This window comes from Mauremys mutica, chromosome 9 (genome assembly GCF_020497125.1).
Source record: "Mauremys mutica isolate MM-2020 ecotype Southern chromosome 9, ASM2049712v1, whole genome shotgun sequence".
Lineage (NCBI taxonomy): Eukaryota > Metazoa > Chordata > Testudines > Geoemydidae > Mauremys > Mauremys mutica.
In genome coordinates this window covers 75,609,791-75,636,464 of record NC_059080.1, presented here as the reverse complement: position 1 = coordinate 75,636,464, position 26,674 = coordinate 75,609,791, and the positions used below count along the sequence as shown (strand labels likewise).

Below are 26,674 nucleotides of genomic sequence, written 5' to 3'. Positions count from 1 at the left end.
GGTGCCCATCTTGATTATTTAATTATTATCCTTTTGATTTTCATGTTAATTTAGTCCTCCTGAAATGTGCTGGCTTGTCAGCAGTAGAGGCGGAAGTTGAGGATCTATATAAACAATCTAACCTGGGGGTTGGGGAACTGGGGGTTGTGACCTCTCAGGGGGGGTCACAAGATTATTAAATAGTGAGCTATCAGACTCCACCCCAAACCCTGTTTCCCCTCCAGCATTTATAATAGTGTTAAATATGAAAAAATGTGTTTTTAATTTATAAGGGGAGGGTGTTGTACTCATAGGCTTGCTGTGTGAACGGGATCACCAATACAAAAGTTTGAGAATCACTGATCTGATATAATGTGTGTGGAAAAAGAAACAAAGTCACTCCCAGATATCTAAGGTAAACTTCCTTCTGGGTCCCCTGGAGCAGCTTGTATTTGTAGATCTGCTTTCTGCACTGTAAACTCTCCAAGGAATGGTTTGCCTTAATGCCTGCTATTTCCATGGGGCTGAGCATATTGTTACTACTTTTCTGGGCCTAAGCAAATATGCTTGTGTCAGTATTTTCTGTGACATAACCAGAAAGAGAGAAAGCTGCTTAGACCTCATCATGAAGAGAGATGACAGTTGCCTTAAATTATATTCAGAACAAAATAGAAAAATCATATCCACTGTTAGAGGGATTTCCCTTCACCTTCCCACTTCCCGGGTTCTTGTCATGCAAACAGCAAGCAGCAAAAGACCAGAAGTCCTAAGCGCAGACAATGCGATGTTTATTGGGTTTAGTTTCCAAGCAAGCATATTCCGAAACCCTTCACACCAGTCAGGCTTATCTCTATACGCCCATAGAGTCTGTTCCCCAGTGTTCCATTCCCAGCTCTGAACGCCACAGAGTTTACCCTGTGTCCACCTTCCCAGCTCTGAACACGCAGAGCATTTACCCAGTGTCCTCCGTAGCAAACATGATTTCAATTTCCCTTCTCCCCACTCCCTGTTTGACCCTAGTTTATATAGTAATATTCTCAGCTATACCTTAACCAATCATTTTACTGAAATTTAACTAACCAGTCCTAATATATTGTAACATAATTCTCTAACCAATTATATCCCACTACCCTAATTAACTTACACCTAGCAAAATTAATTATACAGCAGATAGAAACAATTAGAGAACCAGACAGATTAACAATAGAAAAGTGGGGGCCATAGAGATAAAACAGTACAGAAATGAGCGTTTCACAACCAATGGTAAGTGATTTATTTCCAGACAGGATGCTATCAAACTTTAACCATATTTATCTGGTGGAGATAGGCACTATCAGGACACGATTGTATTCCTAACAGCCCAATACCACCCTATTTCAATGTGACTGGTGTGGAATGTGAGGATGTGACTTTATGCTTCTCAGCTTATGGCTCCCCCTGCTGCTTAGCCTAAGAACAAGGCCTCAGACTATCCTAGTGAGAGAAGGCCAATACGCAGGTGGACTGTAATTTTGATTCTTTGTTTTTCTACTCCTGTAACTAGCTAAGTGATAAAAAGTCCACTGAAGTTCTTAAAGTAGAGGCCTTCACAGGCAGGCCTGAATATCTATAATCTAACACTCCACCCCTTTCTTTTTCTTTTGGGATCCGCCTGCCCAGGTATCCCTGGAAAGGCATAGGACATATTGTGACACATTTCCTGATAGGACCAGGCATCAAGGTGAAATGTGTTGATGCTCCATCTGTCCCACTACCCCTTGTGTAGTACAACACCCTGCACCTTCTCTTGTATGCAGGGCTGGCTTTAGGCCTATTCCGCTAATTCCCCCGAATCGGGCCCCATGCCTAAGAGGGCCCCGTGCCCAGTGAGAATCCCTTCCCTGGGTAGAGGCGTCTTTTTAATTTTTATTCACCTGGCGGAGCTCCGGGTCTTCAGCGGCATTTTGGCGGCGGGTCCTTCACTTACTCTGGGTCTTCGGCGGCACTTCGGCAGTGCATCCTTCAGTGCCGCTGAAGACCTGGAGTGAGTGAAGGACCCGCCGCCGAAGTGCTGCCAAAGACTCAGAGCAGTGCCCAGTGAGTACAAGCCTCACGTGTTTTTTTTTTTAAGTGTTTTTATTTTAAGTCATCCCTGCTGGGGCCCCATCAAAACTGTTTGAATTGGGCCCCGCACCTCCTAAAGCCGGCCCTGCTTGTATGGGGATACCACACCTATTCCAATTAGTGTTCCAGACTTCCCATTATAGTGGGCTGGAGAAGGTTGTCTAGTATGCTGGCGGGGAGGGCTTACTACATTACTTGTAGGTTATAATTAATAGCTGTTCTTTAGAGGGTTGTGCCCCTCTTGACTGTTTCCATATGTAACGTAACACAAGTATACTTAACAATACTCCAGCCGCCACGATAATCCACAGCAATACCGAGGGTCCTGACCACTGCAGTATAGTCCAACATCCTGGCCACCACTAAAAACACTGCTTCTCCTCCTTTGACAGGGTTAAAATCCTGTGAATGCCACCCTTAAGTGTATATTTTAAATGTGTCCAGTTGTTGGGAGTTGCAGTGAGCTCTGCTCCTGCAGTCTTCGCATGCTTTTGTCCATATCATGAGTCTACTGGATATTAACAGAAAAATGGGGTATTGTCCAAACCAGTTCGACCACTTTATATGGAATGAGTAGTATGCACTGGTTCGATTGTGCGCAGCAATGAGTTCCACAGATCCGTTCGTACACCATAGTCCCAATGGCAGCATGTAGATGGGTGTAACTGTGCCAGATGCTGGTGCAATTGTGTCCCCAAGTGTTGTGTACATTCCCAGCAAACACCCCATACCCATATATATCACCCCTGGTGGCCCTCATTTGCAACAGGCACCTGGCCCCTCATCCACCCCAGCCCTGGAGCACTGGGCAGTGCAGCTCCAGTACCGGGGGCCCCCCAGCACTGGGCAGCCCCAGCTACCCCAAGTCCCATCCGCCCTAGACCCAGCCCCAGCCCCAGCGGGCTTCCCTTCCTAGAAGAGGAGCAGCCTGCCTGGTGGGCTGGGGCCTGGGGCCAACTAGCAGCAAGAGGGGAGGAGGCCTCTGGATGGAGCATGGGTGAGGTCACATGAGGCTGTTTGGGGAGGCACAGCCTTCCCCTGCCTATTAGATACGCCACCCATGGAAAAATCCTGTAGTGCACCTGACTGCATACATCTAGGGTTAGATTCTGATCTTATGTTTGTTAATGTCAACCTAGAGAGTGCATCTCCTGACTCACACCAGGATAACTGAAATCCTGAATCTGTCTACATAATAATGATAAAACAATGGTCTTTAGCTGAAAGATTTTTTTTGTTTTTGTATTTTTCAAGTGCAGTTCATGCATAGGAAATGAAGAAAAGAATGTGTTATTTCCCTGTTTGATAAATTTCATGGTACATTAAAAATAATACCATCCCATTCTTCCGATTTCTCTTAAAGCAGTTGTTTCCTCCACTGTTCTTGGAAATGTTTTGAATGTCCCTGAGGCATTTGGGCTAATCTGTCTACTTGAAATATAGTTAAGTACTGGAAGTGTGGGTCCCTCCAGTGGCAGGAGAACAATATTGGTACTAATTGATGCTGACCATTACATCAATAATGTTTCTGCTTGAGTAAGACAATGGAACTAAACAAGTGCCTTGATATGTCAAAGGCTGAGGTTTCAATTTGCATGAGGAAGCAGAAGGGCATGTTGTTCTGCCAGTTCAGCTTGTTAGGCAGGACTTAATTAGAGCCAGTATGTTTCTTAGCAACAGCCTTCCCTAACTAAAAAAACACTTCAAGGGAGAGGAGGAGATTTGCTAATACCTCTCTGACAAGCTGGATAATGGTAGAAAGCAGAAATTCACAGCTGGAAGCTAACCAGAGATCTTTATTGGACAGCGGGATTTAAACACCTGTGCATCAGACCTATCTTGTTTTAATTTTGAATGCTAAGCACACATGAGCCTGAACTAAGAAGAGTCATATCTTTGGACAGAAGAGAAGTCATATCCTAGGTTACTGACTTCATATTTATCTGTGGCATTCATGTTACAATATTTACTGTACTTCAAATAATTTTTTTCGAATATGTATACTAATCTCTCATTCACTATCTAGAAAATAGTATCTGTCCTCTTAGTTGACTCAAAGCAGTATGTTAAGATTCAAAGAAAATAGGATAGTTATTTATGATTAACCCATCTGTTCCGGATTAGTTTTGCAGGTTCCTTAATAAACTGGGAGTGGTGAAATAAAATCCAAAATTTCACATGTTTAGTAGCCATAAATTGACTTCCTCTAGTCACAGAACAGTTACATCCCTAACAGCTGTTGATGGAGGCCCTGGGTATGGAAAGAGGGATGATCATTTAGACAGCGAGGGCTGATCTTATGGAGAGATTTGAATATTAAGATCATGGGGAGGGATTCTGTTCTGTTGGGAGCCAGTGTAGGAAATGGAGCACCAGGGTCATGTGTTCATGGTGACCTGTTTTTATTTATTTTTTATTTTATTTTATTTTTTTAAGCAAATGGTCTGTTTCACTTTGTACCTGTTAAAGCTTTTTGAGTATTCTTATTTGATTGGTTGTTTTAATAAAGTTATATGGCTTCATTCCCAGATTGAATTACAATATTGAGCCTAGAGGTCACAAAAGTATAGGGTTCTATAGCCAGATTTGTCTCTGATAGGATTAGACACAGTCTTCCAGACAGCCTCAGTTATGGTGCCTAGCCACCCAGTGGAATCTACAAACCCTGAGTTAGGCATCTACCTCCCTATACAATGCATGGGGGAGAGAGAGGCATCTAAGAATGAAAGCCACCTAAGCTTGCCAATAATGGATGCTGACAGAAGGGTTATCACCTAAGTCCGAGAATTAAGTGCCTAAGTCTAGAGGTTGAAGGGAGGCACCCTATCTCAGCTTGGGGTCCACATTCAGGAACCCTCTCCTGGAGTTAGTCGCCTAGACTGTTTTCTCACAAGAACAGTGGTGACACGTGCCTAACTCTATGCAAAATGGCCCCTTTCTAGAAACACTGTGTCTTTTTTGCCTTGGTTCAGTTTCATCCAGGTGCAGACTGTCTAGGGATATTTAATTTTTGGAAGAGAAGAAACAAACTAGCTGTTAAACTTTCTCAAGATATACATGTAGTTCTGAGTTACTACATGGATCTATATCATCTCCTGCTTAATCAATGGTTCAGCACTAACAGCAACAAAAGTAATTAATGTGTCATTGAAGGAAGTGGTAGTGTGGTTAACTACAAAGACCAGAGGGACTTCTGAAATGCCGGGAAAAAATAATCTAATTATTCATCAGGTGCTTGTTGTCACCAGGACTATGGGGAATCTCACTGAGTAGCACTTGGTTGCTCTGAATCTCTGCCTTCCATGTTGCCTAGTTTACACCTGTGCAAAGTGGAAGCACTTTTACACTTGTTTTATGCAAGTGTCAAAGACTACACATTGTGCAAGGCAGTGGGGACTCAAGTCCTCTGCCTGGATTCCTGCTCAAACCGTAGCACTTGGTGCTTTGTCTGGGTGAATGGGTACTGCTTCTTTGAGCAAAATGGAACCCTGGAGAGAAAGAGAGAGAGAGAGATACATTGCTACAAACCCCTTCCTTCAGTAACAGTGTTTTTCTTGAAGGAGTCTAGTTAGTGAATAGGTGCTTGTGGGATTCCTTTTCTTCTCTTTTTCATACCCACGGTTAGAGGGATTTCCCTTCACTCTCCCACTTCCCTAGTTCTTGTCATGCAGCTCTGACGCCGCAGAGCGTTTACCCCGTGTCCCCCTTCCCAGCTCTGACATCACAGAGCGTTTACCCCGTGTCCCCCTTAGCAAACATGATTTCAATTTCCCTTCGTCCCACTTCCTGTTTGACCCTAGTTTGTATAGTAATATTCTGAGCTATACCTTAACCAATCATTTTACTGAAATTTAACTAATCAATCCTAACATATTGTAACATAATTCTCTAACCGATTATATCCCACTACGCTAATTAACTTACACCTAGCAAAATTAATTATACAGCAGATAGAAACAATTAGAGAACCAGACTGATTAACAATAGAAAAATGGGGGCCATAAACAAAAAATAGTACAGAAATTAGCATTTCATAACCAATGATAAGTGATTTCTTGCCAGACAGGATGCTATCAAATTAAGTTTTCCTTAACCATCTTTATCTGGTGGTGATAGGCACTATCAAGACACGATTGTATTCCTAACAGCCCAATACCACCTTATTTCAATGTGATTGGTTTGGAATCTGAGGATGTGACTGTACGCTTCCCCTGCTGCTTAGCCAAAGGCCTTAGCCTAAGAACAAGGCCTCAGACTATCCTAATGAGAGAAGGCCCATACACAGGCGGACTGTGATATTGATGCTTTGTTTTTATACCTCTTTAACTAGCTAAGTGATAAAAATGCACCAAAGTTCTTAAAGTATAGGCCTTTACAGGCAGGCCTGAATATCTATATTCTCACAGCCACCCTGCTCCAGCAGCCTCCATTTACCTGGGGAACCCCAGTGCCAAGATACCAAGATTATGTAATACTTTTTACTATTATGATTTTGGATACCATGAGGATAAGGGACATATAAATACTGGAATAAAGTCTCTATTACAATTTATTTCACAAGTCCAAAGTTCATAAAGTGGCTTATGTGATAGAAAGATTAGTATCAGTACTATTACAAATTGTGAAGTGTTTGTGCATGCCAGGTTCATTCACAGTAGTGGAATTCTATTTGCTGAAACTTTTTTGTTATATTAATTCTGTTGAAGGAATTCCTTTTTTTTTTTACAAAAAATGATATTTACCTCCCTTTCAAGTTACAGTGGATGTAATTAAAGTTTCCATTGTCTTTCACTGGAAGGTAAGTTATTGCCTGTTTGATTATGTATTCCCTATACTTATGAGAGGGTCTACCATTAAATCCAGTAATATCTTATCTAACAGTAGAAAGGTTTTACAAATTACCTGCAGCTCTCCACCCTTTTTTCTAGAATGGATTCTTTATCTGTGGATTCAACCAGGCAGGAATTTCCTCCTTCATTGTATATTGTTTCTTAGTATTTCTTCACACAATGCACAGTCAACCTGTGGAACTCCTTGCCAGAGGATGTTGTGAAGGCCAAGACTGTAACAGGGTTCAAAAAAGAATTAGATAAATTCATGGAAGATAGGTCCATTAATGGCTATTAGCCAGGATGGGTGGGAATGGTGTCCCTAGCCTCTGTTTGCCAGAAGCTGGGAATGAGCAACGGGGGGGTGGATCACTTGATGATTACCTGTTCTGTTCATTCCCTCTGGCCACTGTCGGAACACAGGGTACTGGGCTAGATGGACTTTTGGTCTGACCCAGTAGGGCCATTCTTATGTTCTGATCTGAAAAAAACAGAAGCATAGAAATATAGGTCTGGAAGGGACCTTGAGAGGTCAACTAGTCCATCCTCCTATGCTGAAGCAGGGCCAAATATAAATGGGTTTTTTCCCATTTTATTCATACTTCAAAAAATTCTACTCATTTCCTAGTCTCTCCTCCTCATTAGCAATTTTATTGAAATTTGGTCACAGGAGCAGCAGGATGATACAGATGTCTGGATTTTTCTTCTTCCTTCTTTTTCATGCTAGCTGGCTGTGTTGTAACTTAGGCTGACCCCTTTCTACCAGATAGCCAGCTAACTCTGCTTCAGTCATGTCAGTCTGTGCCTTAACATGATTGAAAAGCCCTCTTCATACTTAAATCGATTAAGCTAAGGGCAGGTCCATACTCACCGCGCGGGTCGACGCGGTGAGTTCGACTTCTCGGAGTTCGAACTATCGCGTCTGATCTAGACGCGATAGTTCAAACTCCGGAAGCGCCGCGGTCGACTCCGGTACTCCACCACTGCAAACGGCGGTGGTGGAGTCGACGGGGGAGCCGCGGAGTTCGACCCCGCCGCGTCTGGACGGGTGAGTAGTTCGAATTAGGGTACTTCGAATTCAGCTACGCTATTCCCGTAGCTGAATTTGCGTACCCTAATTCGAACCCCCTTTTTAGTGTGGACCAGGCCTAAGAAGATTGAAAAAATTGTACCCTTTCCCTTTCTATACATCGTCTGAAGGTATTCTTGGCTGATTACCTATAAATAGAAAACCATAAATGTGAGTTTTGTGTAACAGAGGGCTTTTTCTGTTTCCAAAGCATGAAACAAATGTCTTATTTTGCAGACACACTTGTAAACGGAGCCATGGAACTACGTGAGTAAAATATTTCATTAACGTTGGTTAGATGTCTTCTAATATTTGGATCACTTACAAGAGTCTAAACTAAACAGCTAAATTAGCAATATATATTACTACAGTAGTAGTGGGAGGTATTCTTAGAATAAATGAGTTTCAACACAGATGTTTAAATCCCTGTTAATATCTTTATGACACATAGCCACATGTCAACTGCAGTGATCAGCATAAGTACTTACCAGGCCTAAGTTTTCTGGATGAGCAGATAATGGGTACCTTGTGAGTGAAATGATACAACGCAGGAGCAGGGACTATTTAAAAAAAAATCTCAAGGACCTTGAACCTGTAAAGCTGCTTATTAATTAAGTGAGAAAAAATTATACCAAAGTGAATGAGGAGAATTATTTAATTCTCCAGTTGAATGCTGGCTTATGTTCACAAGTAATTATTTGAGTTAGAATGGTACCAAGAACTTTAAATTTGTTAGTTTCTAAGGTGCCACAAGTACTCCTGTTCTTTTTGCGGATACAGACTAACACAGCTGCTACTCTGAAACAAGAGAAACAGATAAGGAAGTTGCTGGTATGAAATAAGAATTAACTAACCTCCTAACTAGATACAGTTTACAACACCTGTTTCCTTTCAGCACTTTTGGGATTTGAATGCATCTAAATTGTTCTGATTCTTTCATAATGTAAAATTTCTCATTAGCGTTTTTTAAAACAAATTTTCTGTTTTTAAGGGAATTTCATGTTGTTTAAATACAGCAAACTTGTCACAATTTTCATATAGATCTTATCTAAAAGGAAATAAGTTCATTTTATAGATTTGTTTTTTAATTTGACAAAACAAAAAAAAATGAATATTTGTTTCTTTCTTCCAGCAAATAAAGCTGCTGAATTTCCAAATTCCGCTTACCCTCCAGGTTATGCAGGAAATCAAGTTCCTTATGGATATCCTCAGTACGCACCTCAAACTTTCCAAAGTAAGTTATTTGATCATTTGTATGTCATAACATAAACTGATCTGGTTTGTCTCCAGAAAAAATAGTTTGTGTTCCAAGATGGCAACCACCTGTGAACTAATTCCCCTGCTATTAATTTTCCGGGATGAAATGTTTAGACTTTTTTTTTGTAGAAAAGCTTGATTGTTCTTTCCTTTATTTAGTATTACTGTGGTAACATGCTACCTATAAAGGAAAATTAAATAGTCAGAAAATCTCCTGTCAGCAGGAAAACCCTGTTGTGGGGGCAATGGCAAGGAAGATAGTGCAGTTGCAGAAGTAGCATGCATGGTAGCTCTTTGCTTTTGACCTCTACATCTCAGTCAATAGTCTCTTTTAAAATAAAAATATTTTACTCGTTTTCTTTAGCAATTCAGAACTGGATTTAAAACTGGAGAAGTTATAATCTCCATCTCTGTTACTGTTTCTGTCTTACCTGCCTCCAATCTGAATTCCCCCCATTATTTTTCCCATTGCGTTGCCCCTTCTTCCACACTGTCACAGAAGCTTAAAACTTTTTCTCTCTCCCTCTTTGCTGAGTGACCTCCCTCTCTACATTCAAATCTTTCCCCCAGAACACACCACTTCCGATAACCCTTTAAGTAATAATTTGCTGAAATATGAATGTTTGACATTTTTATTTTGCTTTTTTATATGTAAGAAAGCCTCTGACTTGAACCTTCACACTCAGTGATATCTTGTATGTCTTAAATATTGAGTTATATTTGTTATGTATTGGCCTGTCCTGCTTGTCTTTTGGATTTTATGCATTTTGTGGCAGAGCAACCCTATTCTCAAGTTCTGTAAACATTGTCAGCACTTGGCAAATAATAATGATTATGCATTGTGGAGACTGAAAAAAGTTTGTTCTTTTTAGAACAAGAAAGATTAAATTCTGAGATCAGTGTAGTTTGCTCTTTCACTGTTTGAGCCTGATATTAAGTACAAACACACATTGTCATAGTCAAACCAGCTAAGAATCTTCTCTATAGATTGTAATTACTTGCTATTAGCTGTAGTGTAATCCACAGTTTCACTGGAAAAGATGCCCTTTTCAAGTCCTATAAAAAGCTAACATGCAAAGCATTTGGGTGGATTAGCTGTTACTAAGGCTGTGTTTGTGGTAATATCTCTTGCAAACAGTGGAGTGCGTGAATAACTCTGCATGAACATCCTTCATAGTTTCAATATAATTCTTGCTTCATTGTAGAGGAGGAAGCTTAAACTTTTTACTTTCTGTAGGTGGAGAAACTTGTACCAGCTTGATGTTGTATTCATGCTAAATTTGAATCTTCTTTAGTTCTTAGATATAACTTCCATGAACATTGTACACATTTGTTCAATTTTATCTTCAAAATAAATATTTATATACTACCAGCACTGCTATAGATAACACATTCCTCTGGTAGTGTAGAATTTATATTACAGATACAGAGAGATCTTTAATCCATGAACATAAATATATACTGTGTGCGCCATCTAGTGGGCCTATCACAATGCTAAGTGTTAAACGGCATGACTTGAATCTGATTTTTATACTGAGTTCTGTGTGGACAAATAAAATAAATGGGAGATTGATCATGTAATATAGCTAAAATCATGATGCAGTTATTTTATTTCTGTGTATGTATGTACAGTATGACAAACTTCTTGACACTATTTAGACAAAAATAATTAAATATATAGGACTATAGTACATGCTTGAAAGCTTCAGACTGACTTTTATAGACACATACTATCTCTAAAATAGCAGATAAGCAGATAATCAGATAAGTAACTATAGAAAATATTTTTCTAAAAGTTCTCAAATTGCTCTTCACAACATGGCAATCTTACAGCCATTTATCAAATACTTTTCCGTGTTCAAATCTATTCTATTTTCATTTGCTGTATATTACTTTTAAATTGTAATGATGAGATCAAGTGAGCAGCTTCATTTTTATTACATTTAATTTGTAGATTATTTATAGGTGTCTTACTATATGAAATTGGTATACTTGGGAGAGAGGTTTGTTTTCATATTAATGTGAAGGATGTAAAATATCTGGTTTCAGATATTTTGTCTTATTATAATAAATATATCTAGCTCTTGTGTAGCACTTTACATCAGTAGATGTCAAAGTGCTTTACAAAGAAGGTTAGTATCATCCCCATTTTACTGATGGGGAAACCAAGGCGCAGGGAGGTGAAGTGACTTGCCTACGGTCACCCAGGCAGGCCAATGGCAGAGCTGGGAATAGAAGCTAGGTCTGTTGAGTCTTTGTCAGTGTTCTATCCTCTGATGGCTTCCCTGTAAGTCCTGTTTATTCGCTGACCTTGTCTACACATAAGTTGTATTGCTTTAAGTATACCAATATAGTTGAAGCCATACAATGACCCTTGTACGGATGTAGTTATACTGATGCAGGTTATACTGATGCATGCGTCTGACGAAGTGGGTATTCTCCCATGAAAGCTTATGCTACAATACGTCTGTTAGTCTGTAACGTGCCACAGGACTCTTTGTCGTTTTTTACAGATCCAGACTAACACAGCTACCCCTCTGATATTCATACAGGTTATTGCTGTGCTGAAAGACAGGGGGAGAGAGAGAAGCAGCTTTTTAGAAAGGAAAGAGTATAGTGCCCTATATATGCTGCAAACAGCCAGAAGGAAGATAGGGAGAGAGGAGCGACTGTGTCAGTCAAAGAGCCACAAAATAATAGTTAAGCGGTGTCTTTAATATTACTGCGAAGTTTGAGCTCTGGAGTTGCAGTGGTAAATAATGACCTGTTGATGCGATTCATTATCATGATGTGAAAGTTACAACAGAGCGACGGCATCAGTTAGCAGCTTTGTGATTCCTGGCTACTCACTTTGCTGTTGTAGTGGCTCTCCAGCTTTCAGAGGTTGAGGATCATTGAACTGAATTATGGGTGAGCTTGGAAGGATTAGATTTTTATCATAGGTAAAGGTAATAAAGGTAATAATTGGAGATATACCAATCTCCTAGAACTGGAAGGGACCTCGAAAGGTCATCGAGTCCAGCCCCCTGCCTTCACTAGCAGGACCAATTTTTGCCCCAGATCCCTAAGTGGCCTCCTCAAGGATTGAACTCACAACCCTGGGTTTAGCAGGCCAATGCTCAAACCACTGAGCTATCCCTCCCCCCTAATTGATCATTAAACATCAATTTCACCCTATGCACACAAACTGATGGCAAAATATTTCCATCTATTATAATAGAAATGCACACATAGGCAGAGTAAGAAAAATGCTTCTTGAGAACTTATTGGAGTTCGATTTAAGGATATTTACTCTGTATATTTTGTTTTAATGGTTATAAAGCTTTAACTTTTGAATCTCAGCAACTACTGTCATTAAAATAAGTGTCTAACCTCCTCATAACTTCCCACAACTGCCAAAAATTTAAATAGATAAAAACAAAAAAAAGCTTACAACCCATAATTTTGCACAACTGTGAAAATGTAAATTATTAATCATTGAAAAATGTTTAAAATAAATTGATTTCTGCCAAGCCTAATTATGTAATGTAGTTTCACTATGAGGCTCTCAATAGTTTAAAATGCTAGAACTTCAGAAGTGCATTTGTTGATGTGTTGAAACTATGTTTTTAATATCTAATTTTCAGAATTGTGTGTGTTTTTGTGTTTTGTTTCTCTTTCCACAAACTAGATGCTCCAGGACAAGCTAATAATGCCTTCCAGGGTTACCCAGCAGGAGCTCCATATGGACCTGGGGGCCTTCCAGTCCAAAATCAGCCTTCTGGGCCCAGTGGGGCAGCTTGGATGCCAGCACCTCCTCCCCCTCTCAGCTGTCCACCTGGATTAGAATACCTAAGTCAGGTACCTATATTCTTCTCCGTTTTAAACTCCCATGAAAATACAAAGCTAATAGATACCTGCGCATTTAAGTACCTTTTTATCTACTTTGGGAAATCAAGTGGCTTACATGAGTTGTATTGGCGATACAGAGCCATTTACATTTAGGTCAGAGGTTAAAAATCTATCCCTTGGACCAACTTCTTTTGGGGAGAGAGACCAGCTTTATCTCACCCACCTTGTCTCTCTTATATCCTGGTACCAACATGGCTGCAACAACACTGCATAGTCCCAGTTTTAGCAGACAAGTGTCCACCACTAATTGACACCCAATTTGACAATCTTATCCAAGAATTTAAAATTAAAATGAGAATGGGTACTGCTCTATTGTACATTGTTGTATCAGAAACAGTGACACTAGGTAAGGGTAGTATGGTGTGGCAAAGGCCTATATTACAGTATGGTCATCAGTAGCACATCAGAGTTCATGATTTTCAATGTGGTACTTTTTCTGAGCACTACTATTCATTCTCCTTCTCCACCTCCAAGTATCTTCAAATAGATGTAGCGCACAACAGAGCAGCTCACAAAATTAGAATCTTAGTGTTTGAATGATCTTTTTAATCATCCCAGGTGATCACATGTGTGAGAGAGAGACCATTTCTGTAGCACAATTAATGTAGATGATCTAACGTTATAATTATGAATTGATCCATAATTTTGTATCCTGAAATCTAATCTTTGAAAAATAAAAGCTGACATACTTGTAGATTTTATTTTTTAAATTTAATTATAACTTTCATTTATTAACTTCTATTCGAAACTGTTTTTTAACCACTATAACAGATTGACCAGATATTAGTTCATCAGCAAATTGAGCTTCTGGAAGGTATGTACGTTGCTATGCTGCTAAATGGAAGATTATTATACTGGAGATATTTTAAATGACTGTGGTCCTATATCAAGTAATTATATGTGAGTGTTAAACACCAGTCTTATTTAATGATAGATATTCTTTATTTATTCATTGTTTTTAAAGATGGGATCTTTATTGATTTGTTTTTTGTCTTTTGTATCTTTAATCAATTCCCTACAATAGTACATTTTGGGGAGGAGAGTGGGGGTGGCACCGATTCTTAAAATGTTGTTTACTTTCGGTATCTCAAACTTAAAACATAATTTATTTGAACTTCTAAAAAAATACAAATTGATATATAAAAATGTGACAGTTTCTAATTTAAAAGTGTAATCTTTACATCTAATCTCACTCATTCATGTGATTTCAAACTATCATCTTTACAGATCTCCCTCTCTACTTCTGACCTATCTAATTCAATCTAATCCTACATCTCGGCCTATCTCTCTGACATCTCCTCCTGGAAGCTTCGCTGCTAGCTAATTGATCTTTTCTCCCAAATCCTTTCCACTCTGTTTGTTCTTTGCCATGTTTGACAACATCATGATCCTGATGTCACTCATGCCCTTAATATTGATGATGTTGTTGATACCTGCTCTTTTACCCTCTGCAACTAGGCTACACCCAAATCTTGCTGCTTTTTCATTCCATAACATTTCTAAGATCCATCTGTTTTCTTTTGTTTTTTGTTCAGGCCCCCATCATTTCCTATCCCAATTATTGTAACCATCTACTCACTGGCCTCCCTTCCACACACATTTTCCCCCCTCCAGTCCATTCAAATCACATCTGCTAAAATAATCTTGTTGGCTTACACTTCTAACAGTATCATGCTGCTTTCCGGATCCCTCCGCTGGCTCCAGCTGTTCCACATCAACTTAAAGCTTCTTTTTCTTATTGTCAGGGCTATTCACAACTCTACCCCTCCCTAGCTGTCTACTTTTGTTTTTTATTGCATTGCTCCCCACTGCTGCATCCACTGTGACAGTGGTGCCTGTCTTGTCTGCTCATTTGTCACTTCTCACACAAACACCTCTGTTGCATCTCACCTGTGGAACACCTTTTCTGAACTGATCATAAGGCCTTCTCCATCCTGAGATACCGTAAGTCTCACCTGTGCTATAATATCTAAAAGAACTCACTGTTGGCATTAATTAGTTTTGAAGAAAAAATGGGAATAGTTAGCAACTTATTCATAATGAAAAAATAATACATTGAAAATATATACACCTCTACCCCGATATAACGTGGTCCTCGGGAGCCAAAAAAATTCACCGCCTTATAGGTGAGACCGCGTTATATTGGGTTTGGTCCGGTACGGCATACCGGCAAGAGCTAGTACTCCATGCCGGACTGGACCAGCTTCCCCGGCAGTGATTTAAAGGGCCTGGTGCTCCAGCCGCTGTGGGGAGCCCCAAGCCCTTTAAATCCCCGCCGGGGCTCTGACAGCTGGGCTCGGGTGGGGATTTAAAAGGCTCGGGGCTCCCCACAGCGGCTGGTGCCTCTGGCCCTTTAAATCACTGCCCAAGCCTGGCTGCCAGAGCCCTGATGGGGATTTAAAGGCCCCGGGGCTCCAGCTGCTGTGGGGAGCCCTGGGCCCTTAAAATCGCTGCCGGAGCTCTGACAGCAGGGCTCGGGTGGGGATTTAAAGGGCCTGGGGCTCCATACGAATTTGGATATAACGCGGTAAAGCAGCGGGGCTCGGGTGGCGCTTTAAAGGGCCCAGGGCTCCCCCCTGCTTTAGCGCGTTATATCCAAATTCGTGTCGCGTTCTGTCGGGGTAGAAGTGTATGTATCTCTTTTATAAGCTTTCCCCATCCCCCCATGTTAGTAATCTTATTAGATTGTAAGATCTTCAGGGAAAGGGCCATGTTTTCCTATGTGTTTATGTAGGGATTAGTACAGTGGGTTTCTGACCCTGCTTGGGGCCTCTGTTGTTTCTATTAATACTTATATTTAGTGTATCAACTAAATAGCTTTTTAATGTTGTTAATTTTCAGTTCTTACCGGTTTTGAAACTAACAATAAATATGAAATCAAAAACAGTTTGGGCCAAAGAGTATATTTTGCAGCGGAGGAAAATGATTGTTGTACTCGAAATTGTTGTGGACCATCACGACCTTTCACCATGAAGATCGTTGACAATATGGGTCAAGAAGTGATAACATTGCAGAGACCTCTCAGATGCTCTTCATGCTGTTGTCCTTGCTGCTTGCAAGAGGTGAGATATTCCTTTCTCTTTCCTGCACCTTTCAGAGATTTTGTTTTGTGTCAAGAGGTGAGGTGGAACAAGGTTAACTTCATCTGTAATTTAGTGGGGATCTGTGTTTTTTTTTTTGTTTGTTTGTTTTTTTGAGGGTTTTTTGAAAATTTCTCTCATGACTTTTGTCTCCTTTTTGTTGGATTTTTTTGACATTTTGCTATGACATTTTTTTGACATTTTGCTATGACATTTTTTTGACATTTTGCTATGACATTTTTTTGACATTTTGCAGGGGTGGGCAAACTACAGCCCGCGGGCTGGATCCAGCCCCTCAGGGCTTTGGATCCGGCCCGTGGGATTGCCCCCCGTGGCGCTATGGGCCCCACACCACTCTCAGAAGCGGCCAGCACAACGTCCTTGCGCCGTTTGGGTGGGAGGCAGGGCAGAGGGCTCCGTGCGTTGCCCTTGCCTCCAGGCACCACCCCCCGCAACTCCCATTGGCCGGGAAAGGGGAACTGCAGCCAATGGGAGCTTCAGGGGAGGTACCTGGAGGTGCGGCAAGGACAGTGCATGTGGAGCCCTCTGCCACCCCTACCCCAAGGGCCGCAGTACTTCCTGGAGCAGCGCAGGGCCAGGGCCGGGGAGGGTGTGCAGGGAGCCTGCCTTGGCCCCGGTGTGCACCGCTGCCACCCCGGAGCTGCTTTAGGTAAGCAGTGCCGGGCCAGAGCCCGAACTTCTCCTGCACCCTGCCCTCCAACTCCCTGCCCTAAGCCCCCTGCCTGCACCTCGCACCCCTTCTGCACCCCCAACTCCCTGCCCTGAGCCCCCTTGTACATCTCGTACCCCTCTTCTGCCCCAATCCCTTGCCCTGAGCCCCTTTCTGCACACCGCATGCCTTCCTACACCCACTCCTGCACCCCAACCCCAGCGCTGCATAGAGTTTCCCCACCCAGATGTGGCCCTTGGCCCAGAAAGTTTGCCCACCCCTGTGCTATGGGCTTAATGCTGTGAATCCTTCCTTTCGGATCCTGTAGACATCAGTGACTTCCCTGAAAAGTAGGTATTCAACACTTTTTTAGGATTGGACCCTAATGAGGAACCAACTTAATTCAAAATTTTGATTATTATAAGTGAATTTAGCTTTCTGAATATTGATAATAAGTAAAGGAGGACAAAAAATTACCAGGCTCATGAACCATTGACCTAACCCTCATTGAATTAAAACTAACAAGTTAAATATCTTGTAGGGAACCCCAGGATGTATGGCAAAGCACACTGAGAGCAAAGCAAAGCCTTAGCCACTTCTATTAAAACAATCTGTAAAGACAAGAAAGCTCTAAACCACATACACAAGTAGTAGTAATACAGTATTAGGGATATCTTTGGTGTCATTGCCTGCATATACTCATGTACTGATATATATATTCACATCCTTCCTTGGGAACTTTGTGGTGAGAGACAAAGGACCAGCCCTGTCCCTGACATGCCAAATGACTCTGATGATCCAGAACCCCAGAGGTCAGTGATTGACCCTTCAGCTCTTCGCTGTTATCAGTGATGGAAAACTTACCCCAGCTACATGGTGGCTTAGTTATTATAGGGTCTGGGCACTATCATGAATATTCATTCAGATGCCCAGCCTTCCATGTCCAAATCTAACTTCCTTACACTCCTAATATTGGGGTGCCCTTATCCTATAGGTTAACAACATATTAATGCCTTTTAACTCATTATCATATATGTCACTTATTGCTAAAGCAGGTTTGTGGTTAAACATATACCAATGATTCTATCCTAAAACACCCAATCCCAGTATCAGTTCAGTGTTCCTGTGGTTGCCCTGTATCATTATGTACCAACTCCTTCTCTTGAGCAAGCTATTCCCAGTTCCCCAAAATCTAGGGTAATCATTGGGCCATTTTATCTATGCTAAGGGTCATAGACCTGTGACCAGGTGCCTGGGATAGACCACACTGAGAATGCCACACTCAGGGCAGACTGCAAGAAATAGGACAGACAGTCCCCCCAGACTGGTAGTTTATTCTATAATCAGATTCACCAAACCAGTAACAAAAGAGCTTCTGCCAGTACCACACTGGTTAACCAGAAGCCAAACACAGTCCCCTTTAGGCATTCCAGCACTTCGCTCCCATCCAGACAACCCAATCTAATATAGTGACAGGTTATTGAAAACCCATTTAACCATATGTGAGGTTCTTTCTAATCCCAAAGGATCAGACATATACTCAAGACAATATGTATCTCAGATCTTACCCAAATATCACGCTGTCAGTCAATCCTTAGTAAACTAACTAAAGATTTAATGTATTTGAGCATAAGTTTTTGTGGGCTACAGCCCACTTCATCGGATGCATGCTGTGGAAAATACAGTAGGAAGATATATATATACACAGAGAACATGAAACAATGGGTGTTACCATACACACTCTTAACGAGAGTGATCAGTTAAGGTGAGCTATTACCAGCAGGAGAGAAAAAAACTTTTTGTAGTGGTAATCAAAATGGTCCATTTGCAGCAGTTGACAAGAAGTTGTGAGGAACAGGGAGGTGAGAGGGGAATAAACATGGGGAAATAGTTTTATTTTGTGTAATGACCCATCCACTCCCAGTCTTTATTTAAGCCTAATTTAATGGTGTCCATTTTGCAAATTAATTCCAATTCAGCAGTCTCTCATTGGAGTCTGTTTTTGAAGTTTTTTTTGTTGTAATATTGCGACTTTTAGGTCTGTAATGGAGTGACCGGGGAGATTGAAGTGTTCTCCGACTGGTTTTTGAATGTTATAATTCTTGATGTCTGATTTGTGTCCATTTATTCTTTTACATAGAGACTGTCTGGTTTGGCCAATGTACATGGCAGAGGGACATTGCTGGCACATGATGGCATATATCACATTGGTAGATGTGCAGGTGAACGAGCCTCTGATAGTGTGGCTGATGTGATTAGGTCCTATGATGGTGTCCCCTGACTAGATATGTGGACAGAGTTGGCAACGGGCTTTGTTGCAAGGATAGGTTCCTGGGTTAGTGTTTTTGTTGTGTGGTCTGTGGTTGCTGGTGAGTATTTGCTTCAGATTGGGGGCTGTCTGGAAGCAAGGACTGGCCTGTCTCCCAAGATCTGTGAGAGTGAGGGATCGTCCTTCAGGGTAGGTTGTAGATCCTTGATGATGCGCTGGAGAGGTTTTAATTGGGTGCTGAAGGTGACAGCTAGTGGCGTTCTGTTACTTTCTTTGTTGGGTCTGTCCTGTAGTAGGTGACTTCTGGGTACTCTTCTGGCTCTGTCAATCTGTTTCTTCACTTCAGCAGGTGGGTATTGTAGTTGTAAGAACGCTTGATAGAGATCTTGTAAGTGTTTGTCTCTGTCTGAGGGGTTGGAGCAAATGTGATTGTATCGTATCCATCACTCTCACAGATCTTGGGAGACAGGCCAGTCCTATCCTGAATTGGAATTTGCAAAATGGACACTATTAAATTAGGCTTAAATAAAGACTGGGAGTGGATGGGTCATTACACAAAGTAAAACTATTTCCCCATGTTTATTCCTCCCCCACACACACGCACTGTTCCTCACAACTTCTTGTCAACCTTTCTTATACACAGAATCACAAGGCCTACTTTACTTATGCTAACTTGCTTAAGCCAGTGTCTTATAGAATACAAGCCTATAGGTTCCTTGTGTTACTGCTGAGTAAAATAAAAGGCTAAGCTAGCTCTAATGGGCTACAGAGTAAGATGGTCTTCTGTTTAGAGTCACAATCTGCTCTCCATTTCTGCTACAAATTTTTGTATGCATCTCTTGCGGATACACAGATAAAGTTTATATATAGATATGCAAATAAAGTGATCTGCAGTTAAACTCTACATGAGTTGGGAATGTAAAATTATTTTATATTAAGCAAAATCTCAGTTTTAATACTGTTCAGGTAGATTAAAACAATATTGAAATTCCTATAATTAAACCACTATTAAATCTCTTACTAGGACAAGGTTAAAGCTTCCACTGGCTTAACTTAACTCACTGCTTTTTATAGTATTATGGGTCCAGCAGCTTTTGGGGTTGGAGGGTTGTGAGGGGTGGGAACATTGTTTTTACTTATTAAACTATGGTAGCATGTGTGACAGTTCTTACAGAATGTTCAGACAAACCTCCTTGAATCATTTAAGAAACAGTTGTAGTCTTCAAGTGGTTTTTTTCCACGCAGATTCCACTCTTGGTGCGTGTGAACATGCGATTAGATTATTTTGAATAGCAGTGCCTGTTGTGGGAGCCCTTGCAATTACTGTAGTTTAGAGTATGAGAGGCAAAGTGGGCTTAACCACATCACAGTTCCTTCAGGTTGAACCATGTGGTTTGCACGTCTCTTCAACATGTTAGCATACACTTTGGTTTGGAGGGTGGCGGGGAGTTAATTTCCCTGTGGAAACAAGGCATTGATAGAGTTTCTTCTTCCCAACCTCCATATCTAGGACCCAATGCCCCCCACTTCTCCCTCTGTACACAAGACCAACCTCCAGGAATCAAGATCTGTCCCTTCTGTGACTTGGCAATGTCCATCATTAATGTTCATGCTAGATGCCTCCTTTGGTTAGGTGAGGGGGTGTATGTCTAAGTGTTGCTTGGAGTGCAAGGCTTTTTCAAAGTACACATGTAAATCCAACGAGGGCAGACTGAGGTTGAATCTTCTGAAGACTTCAGTGTGTCATTCAACCCAGGCAAGCCAGCTAGGAGGCCACCTCCCACCAGTCAATCTCTTTCCTTAAGTGTTCCTGTGAGTTGCAGAGCCAACCTGAGCCAGAACACTTTAAAACACTTCGCCTCCCTGTGCCTCATAATTAAGGCTCTGTGTTTGTCACGGAGGTCACGAAAGTCACAGATTCCATGACTTTCCGCAACCTCTGTGACTTTGCAATAGCCAGTTTTGCTGACCCAAGGGCAGCCAAAGCAGCTGGCTCTAGGGCCAGGAGCTCAGGTGGTCCCAGAGACAGCCATACTGGCTGCTGCTGGAGCAGCTCTGCAGCCAGTCGGTGAGTCGGCCCTGCAGCCAGTCACACCGGCTGCTGCTCAGGCAGTCCCTGAGGCCAGCCACACTGGCTGTTGCTTGGGCAGCCTATGACTTTTACTAAAAATACCCCTGGCTAAATCATAGCCTTACTGATGATCAACAGGAAAAATCAATACTGACTATGAGACAAAGCATAAAATTTATAGGAACAGTGTTATGATTTTGCCAACTTGTAATCTATCTGCCACAATGGACACTGCTATTCAAAAGAATTTGATTTTATGAGCAGGGGGGCGCATGCACACCAAGAATGTAATCTGTGTCATCTTAAAGTGCTACAGTTCCTGTAGACTATATAACCCACCCTCTGCATTACAGTATTTCTCTATGCTGAAGATTATTTTACAAGCATTTAAAACACATTGGAATAATTATGCAGATACTTAACTTTTATCACACGTCTGTGGTGGTGTTGTGTTTTTCTCTTTTGAAGCTTGAAGTTCAGGCCCCTCCAGGTACACCAGTTGGCTACATAAAACAAAACTGGCACCCCTGTCTGCCTAAATTTACTGTTCAAAATGAAGCAAAAATGGATGTATTTAAAATCATTGGCCCATGCGTTGTATGCAGCTGTTGTGCGGATATTAATTTTGAGGTAGGTAATGTTTAAAGTGTTTGTATTCCTCTCTTCTGTTTTTAATTAGCTGGTTTTCCTAATAGTTTAATATCTGTAACTCGTCTTACTGTTACTAGCGGACCATTTCCCACAAAACTAAGTTGTAATGCATTCAGTAATAACATTTGGTGTTTGGGTAGTCCAACTGTTTGCATATGAAAATCTTCGAAAACAATTATCTTGGTAAATAACCCAGGTTTCAACCATTGTCATAATAAATCAACTTTCAGATTACCAAACCATGATATATTGAATGTTTAGATATTTTGTCCTTTTTTCCCTTTCTTCCTGTTGAAGTGAAGCTTTTTGCGCTAATTAGAGTATACCTTAAATATATTGCAGTTGTTTCACTGTTGTGGTGTTGAAATCTCTTTAATTTTAATGAAATAACAGTGGAAAATGTCATTACATTATCTTACTTTAAGTAGTAAAAATAGATTCAATATACACTTCTGAATAAATTCTGTACATAATTTTCCCTTAGTACTGTATATTTAAGTAATATTAATTAAATGACAACTTTCTAGATCCACTGACTTAATTATCCAGTAATTGATGTAAATGATCAAAATGGATCAGCATAAATGGATCGTGTAATTTTATTATAAATTATTTAATTCTGTAATTAATTCTTAAACTAATGAAGAATTAATGAATCCTATTTTCATATTCCAGATACTAGTTTTTTTAAAACAGTGTATAGTAACCATAAGCAAAGATTTTTAAGATCATTCTAAGCAAACGTAGTAGCCATTATGTTCTTGGGAATAGCCATTTTACATGGCTTTCAACACTGAAACCAGTTTTCAAAAGACATAATGTTGACATATGTCTTGTCCCCTACTTTGGAAACTTATCATGTAATCTTTTAATTTCCATGTAAACACCTGACACTGGGTGAAGGAACCTTGATTTACAGCACTTCTAACAGTGTAGCCCTGCAACCTTCTGCATTACTGTGCTGCACTGTTGTCATAGGGTCTCACCCCCACTTTGAGCTTGTGGGTTCAAAGATGGGGACCCGCATGTATTCTCCCCCCACCCTAACCCTTAGGGTAGGTTTCCTTTTCGCTGCCACCATTCGATTGATTCGGTGAATCGAGACACCCCTCTGTTCCCCCCTCCTCCTTCCAGAGACTTTCCTGGGGAAGCACAGATCAAATCACAGAGGGAGAAAGATTCCTTTCACTTCCCTCTCCCTTCCCTGCTTTCTCTGCTTGGAGACAACCCTTGTCTCCACAGAGTGGCGCCTAGCTTCCTTCCCCTGAATCCACAGGTAAGGAACTTAACCAAGTCCTGAACCTAAAAGAGTTTATTAAAAGAATAAAAAAAGAAAAAAAATACACAATCTCTATGAATCCAAGATAGACATTCATAGGGTCTAATCTTATTAATCTCTGGAGAAATTTCTCCCTTTTCCTCAGTACAAACAATACAGGCAAAATTACGAATAATCAATACAAACACACGGAATTGCAGACACAGGATTCTTATATGAAATTACCCAGTACTTCTAATACTCACTAGCTTGAATAGAAGAAATTAGTTCAGAAAGATGAGCAGACTTGATTAAGCGTCTGGGCTGGTGTAGTTCCAGACGGCTAAGAACACAGAACAAAGAACACAGAGACCCAAGTTCCCGCTCTCTGGGATTTTCAAATTCTCTTCCCTGATTGGTCCTTTGGTCAGGTGTTTCACCAGGTCTGTGTTAACCCTTTACAGGTAGAACTTAACCCTTAAGTAACTACTTATGACACGCCCCCCAAATCACCAACAGTGGGAGCACTGGCGGTGATTTCCTCCTAACCTGTAAAACCAACAGAGTAATAAACACATGCACTATTACATATACTACTAAGCATATAACATGTAAAGAACACTTTTTAGCCACTAGATTCTGGGAAACTGTCACGAGAGAGTGCATCAGCAACTTTGTTGGAAGCTCCTGAAATGTGTTGAATTTCAAAATCAAAGTCTTGGAGAGCTAAACTCCATCTGATAAGTTTTTTGTTGTTTCCCTTGTTAGTATGAAGCCACTTTAGTGCAGCATGATCGGTTTGTAGCTGGAACTGCCGTCCCCAAACGTATGGGCGTAGCTTTTCCAAGGCATACACAATGGCGTAACACTCTTTTTCACTGACGGACCAGTGGCTTTCCCTCTCAGACAGCTTCTTGCTGAGAAACATGACAGGATGGAAGTTGTGATCCGGTCCTTCCTGCATGAGAACCGCTCCTACCCCACGGTCAGATGCATTGGTGGTAACTAGGAAGGGTTTGTCAAAGTCCGGGGCCCGTAATACAGGGTCAGACATGAGCATTGCCTTAAGCTGGATAAAGGCTTCCTGACACTCATCAGTCCACTTAACTGCATTTGGCTGGGTTTTTCTGGTCAGATCAGTTAGTGGAGCAGCGATTTGGCTGTAGTGTGGTACAAATCACCTGTAATATCCGGCCAAACCTAAGAAGGATTGGACCTGTTTCTTTGACCTTGGGACAGGCCACTGTTGGATAGCCTCCACCTTGGCCTGTAGGGGGTTGATGGTTCCTTGACCCACCTGGTGTCCTAGGTAAGTCACTCTGTTTTGGCCTATTTGACACTTTTTGGCCTTAACAGTTAGTCCTGCCTGCCTGATGCGCTCTAAAACCATTTTCAAATGTTCTAGGTGTTCGGGCCATGAATCAGAAAAAATGGCCACATCATCGAGGTATGCAACTGCACAGTCTCCCAATCCTGCTAGTAGACCATCCACCAGCCTTTGGAAGGTGGCAGGTGCATTCCGCAGTCCGAACGGAAGCACAGAAAACTCATACACCCCTGCATGGGTGATGAAGGCAGATGTTTCCCTGGCGGGTTCATCTAGTGGTACCTGCCAGTATCCCTTGGTTAAATCAATGGTAGAGATGAACTGGGCACGTCCCAACTTTTCCAATAGCTCATCAGTGCGTGGCATTGGATAGTTGTCTGGACGAGTTACAGCATTTAGCTTACGGCAGTCCACGCAAAAGCGTATTTCCCCATCTGTTTTGGGGACCAGAACCACTGGAGATGCCCATGCACTGGTAGAAGGGCAGATGATACCCATCTCCAACATGTTGTCAATCTCCTGTTTAATAGCAACTTTGGCATGAGGTGACACCCGGTAGGGTGGGGTCCTAATCGGGTGAGCATTACCTGTGTCAATGGAGTGGCAGGTTTGCTCAGTCCGTCCTGGGTTGGCTGAGAACAAGGGCGCGAAGTGAGTGCACAGCTCCGTGATCTGTTGCCGCTGCAGACGTTGCAGGGTTGTGGAGAGGGTCACCTCTTCCACACCACCATTTCGTTTACCTTCGTAGTAGACACCTTCAGGCCACTCGGTGTCATCTCCTTCCTGAACTGTAAAGTGACAGACCTGTAATTCTCTGGGATAAAAGGGCTTTAGAGAGTTAACATGAAACACTTTAGGTTTTAAAGAGGAATCAGGGAATGTTATGAGGTAGTTAACAGCTCCCAGGCGCTCCTGGACCATGTATGGTCCTTCCCAGGACGCTTCCATCTTATGGGCCTGTTGCGCCTTCAAGACCATGACCTGGTCTCCTACCTTGAAGGACCGCTCCTTGGCATGTCGATCATACCAGACCTTTTGCTCCGCTTGAGCATCTCGTAAGTTCTCTCGAGCAAGGGCCCAAGAGTCTCGGAGGGTGTTTTGAAGGTTGCTTACAAAGTCCAGAATGTTAGTCCCTGGAGGAGGTGTAAACCCCTCCCATTGCTGCTTTACCAGCTGTAATGGCCCCTTAACCTCATGGCCATACACCAGCTCGAATGGTGAGAATCCTAAACTGGGATGTGGAACAGCCCTGTAGGCAAACAGCAACTGTTGTAACACTAGATCCCAATTATTGGAGTGTTCATTGACGAATTTGCGGATCATGGCCCCCAATGTTCCATTAAACCTTTCCACTAGGCCATTAGTTTGGTGGTGGTACGGGGTGGCAACCAAATGATGCACCCCATGAGTTTCCCACAGGTCTTTCATGGTCCCTGATAGGAAATTTGTTCCCGAATCTGTTAGAATCTCAAAGGGCCAACCCACCCTGGTAAAAATGTCAGTTAAGGCCTGGCACACAGTTTGAGCCCTGGTGTTGCCTAGAGCTACTGCTTCCGGCCATCTGGTAGCAAAGTCCACAAAAGTCAGTATGTACTGCTTTCCTCTGGGGGTCTTTTTTGGGAAAGGACCCATAATATCCACAGCTACTCGCTGAAATGGGACCTCAATTATGGGAAGTGGCTGGAGAGGAGCCTTGACCTGGTCTTGAGGTTTTCCTACCTTTTGGCATACCTCACAAGACCGGACATACTTGGCAACGTCCTTGCCCATCCCCTCCCAGTCGAAGGACCTTCCCAACCTGTCTTTGCTTCGGTTCACCCCAGCATGGCCACTGGGATGATCATGGGCTAAGCTTAAGAGCTTTTCCCGGTACTTCGTCGGAACTAGCAACCGTTTTTGAGGATGCCAGCCCTCCTGGTGTCCACCAGAAAGAAATTCCTTGTATAAAAGTCCTTGGTCCACAACGAACCGGGATCGGTTAGTAGAGCTGAGAGGTGGGGGGTTGCTGCGTGCCGCCGCCCATGCTTTCTTGAGGCTGTCATCGGCTTCCTGCTCAGTCTGGAACTGTTCCCTTGAGGCGGGAGACACCAGTTCCTCTGGAAGTGATGTAGGTGATGAGATTGTTTCTGTTGACTGTGAACCGCTCTCCGCTGGTCCACGAGGTGTTATTTCAGGCTCCGGCTGAGCCTCTAGGGTAGGGTTGTCTGCTGGTTTTTCCAG

At 42.0% G+C, this 26,674-nt stretch overlaps 1 protein-coding gene across 2 annotated transcripts in view; it reads left to right on the top strand.

The window, feature by feature from the left end:
• PLSCR1 (phospholipid scramblase 1) overlaps positions 1–26,674 on the top strand; it is a 49,068-nt gene that overhangs the window by 4,708 nt on the left and 17,686 nt on the right. For both annotated transcript variants that reach the window (XM_045030995.1, XM_045030994.1), the window contains exons 2-7: positions 8,218–8,247; positions 9,113–9,214; positions 12,908–13,077; positions 13,900–13,942; positions 15,970–16,190; positions 21,687–21,848. In XM_045030995.1, coding sequence (XP_044886930.1) covers positions 8,238–8,247; positions 9,113–9,214; positions 12,908–13,077; positions 13,900–13,942; positions 15,970–16,190; positions 21,687–21,848 — 708 coding nt within the window. In that variant the 5' untranslated portion in view covers positions 8,218–8,237. The remainder of the gene's footprint in view (positions 1–8,217; positions 8,248–9,112; positions 9,215–12,907; positions 13,078–13,899; positions 13,943–15,969; positions 16,191–21,686; positions 21,849–26,674) is intronic.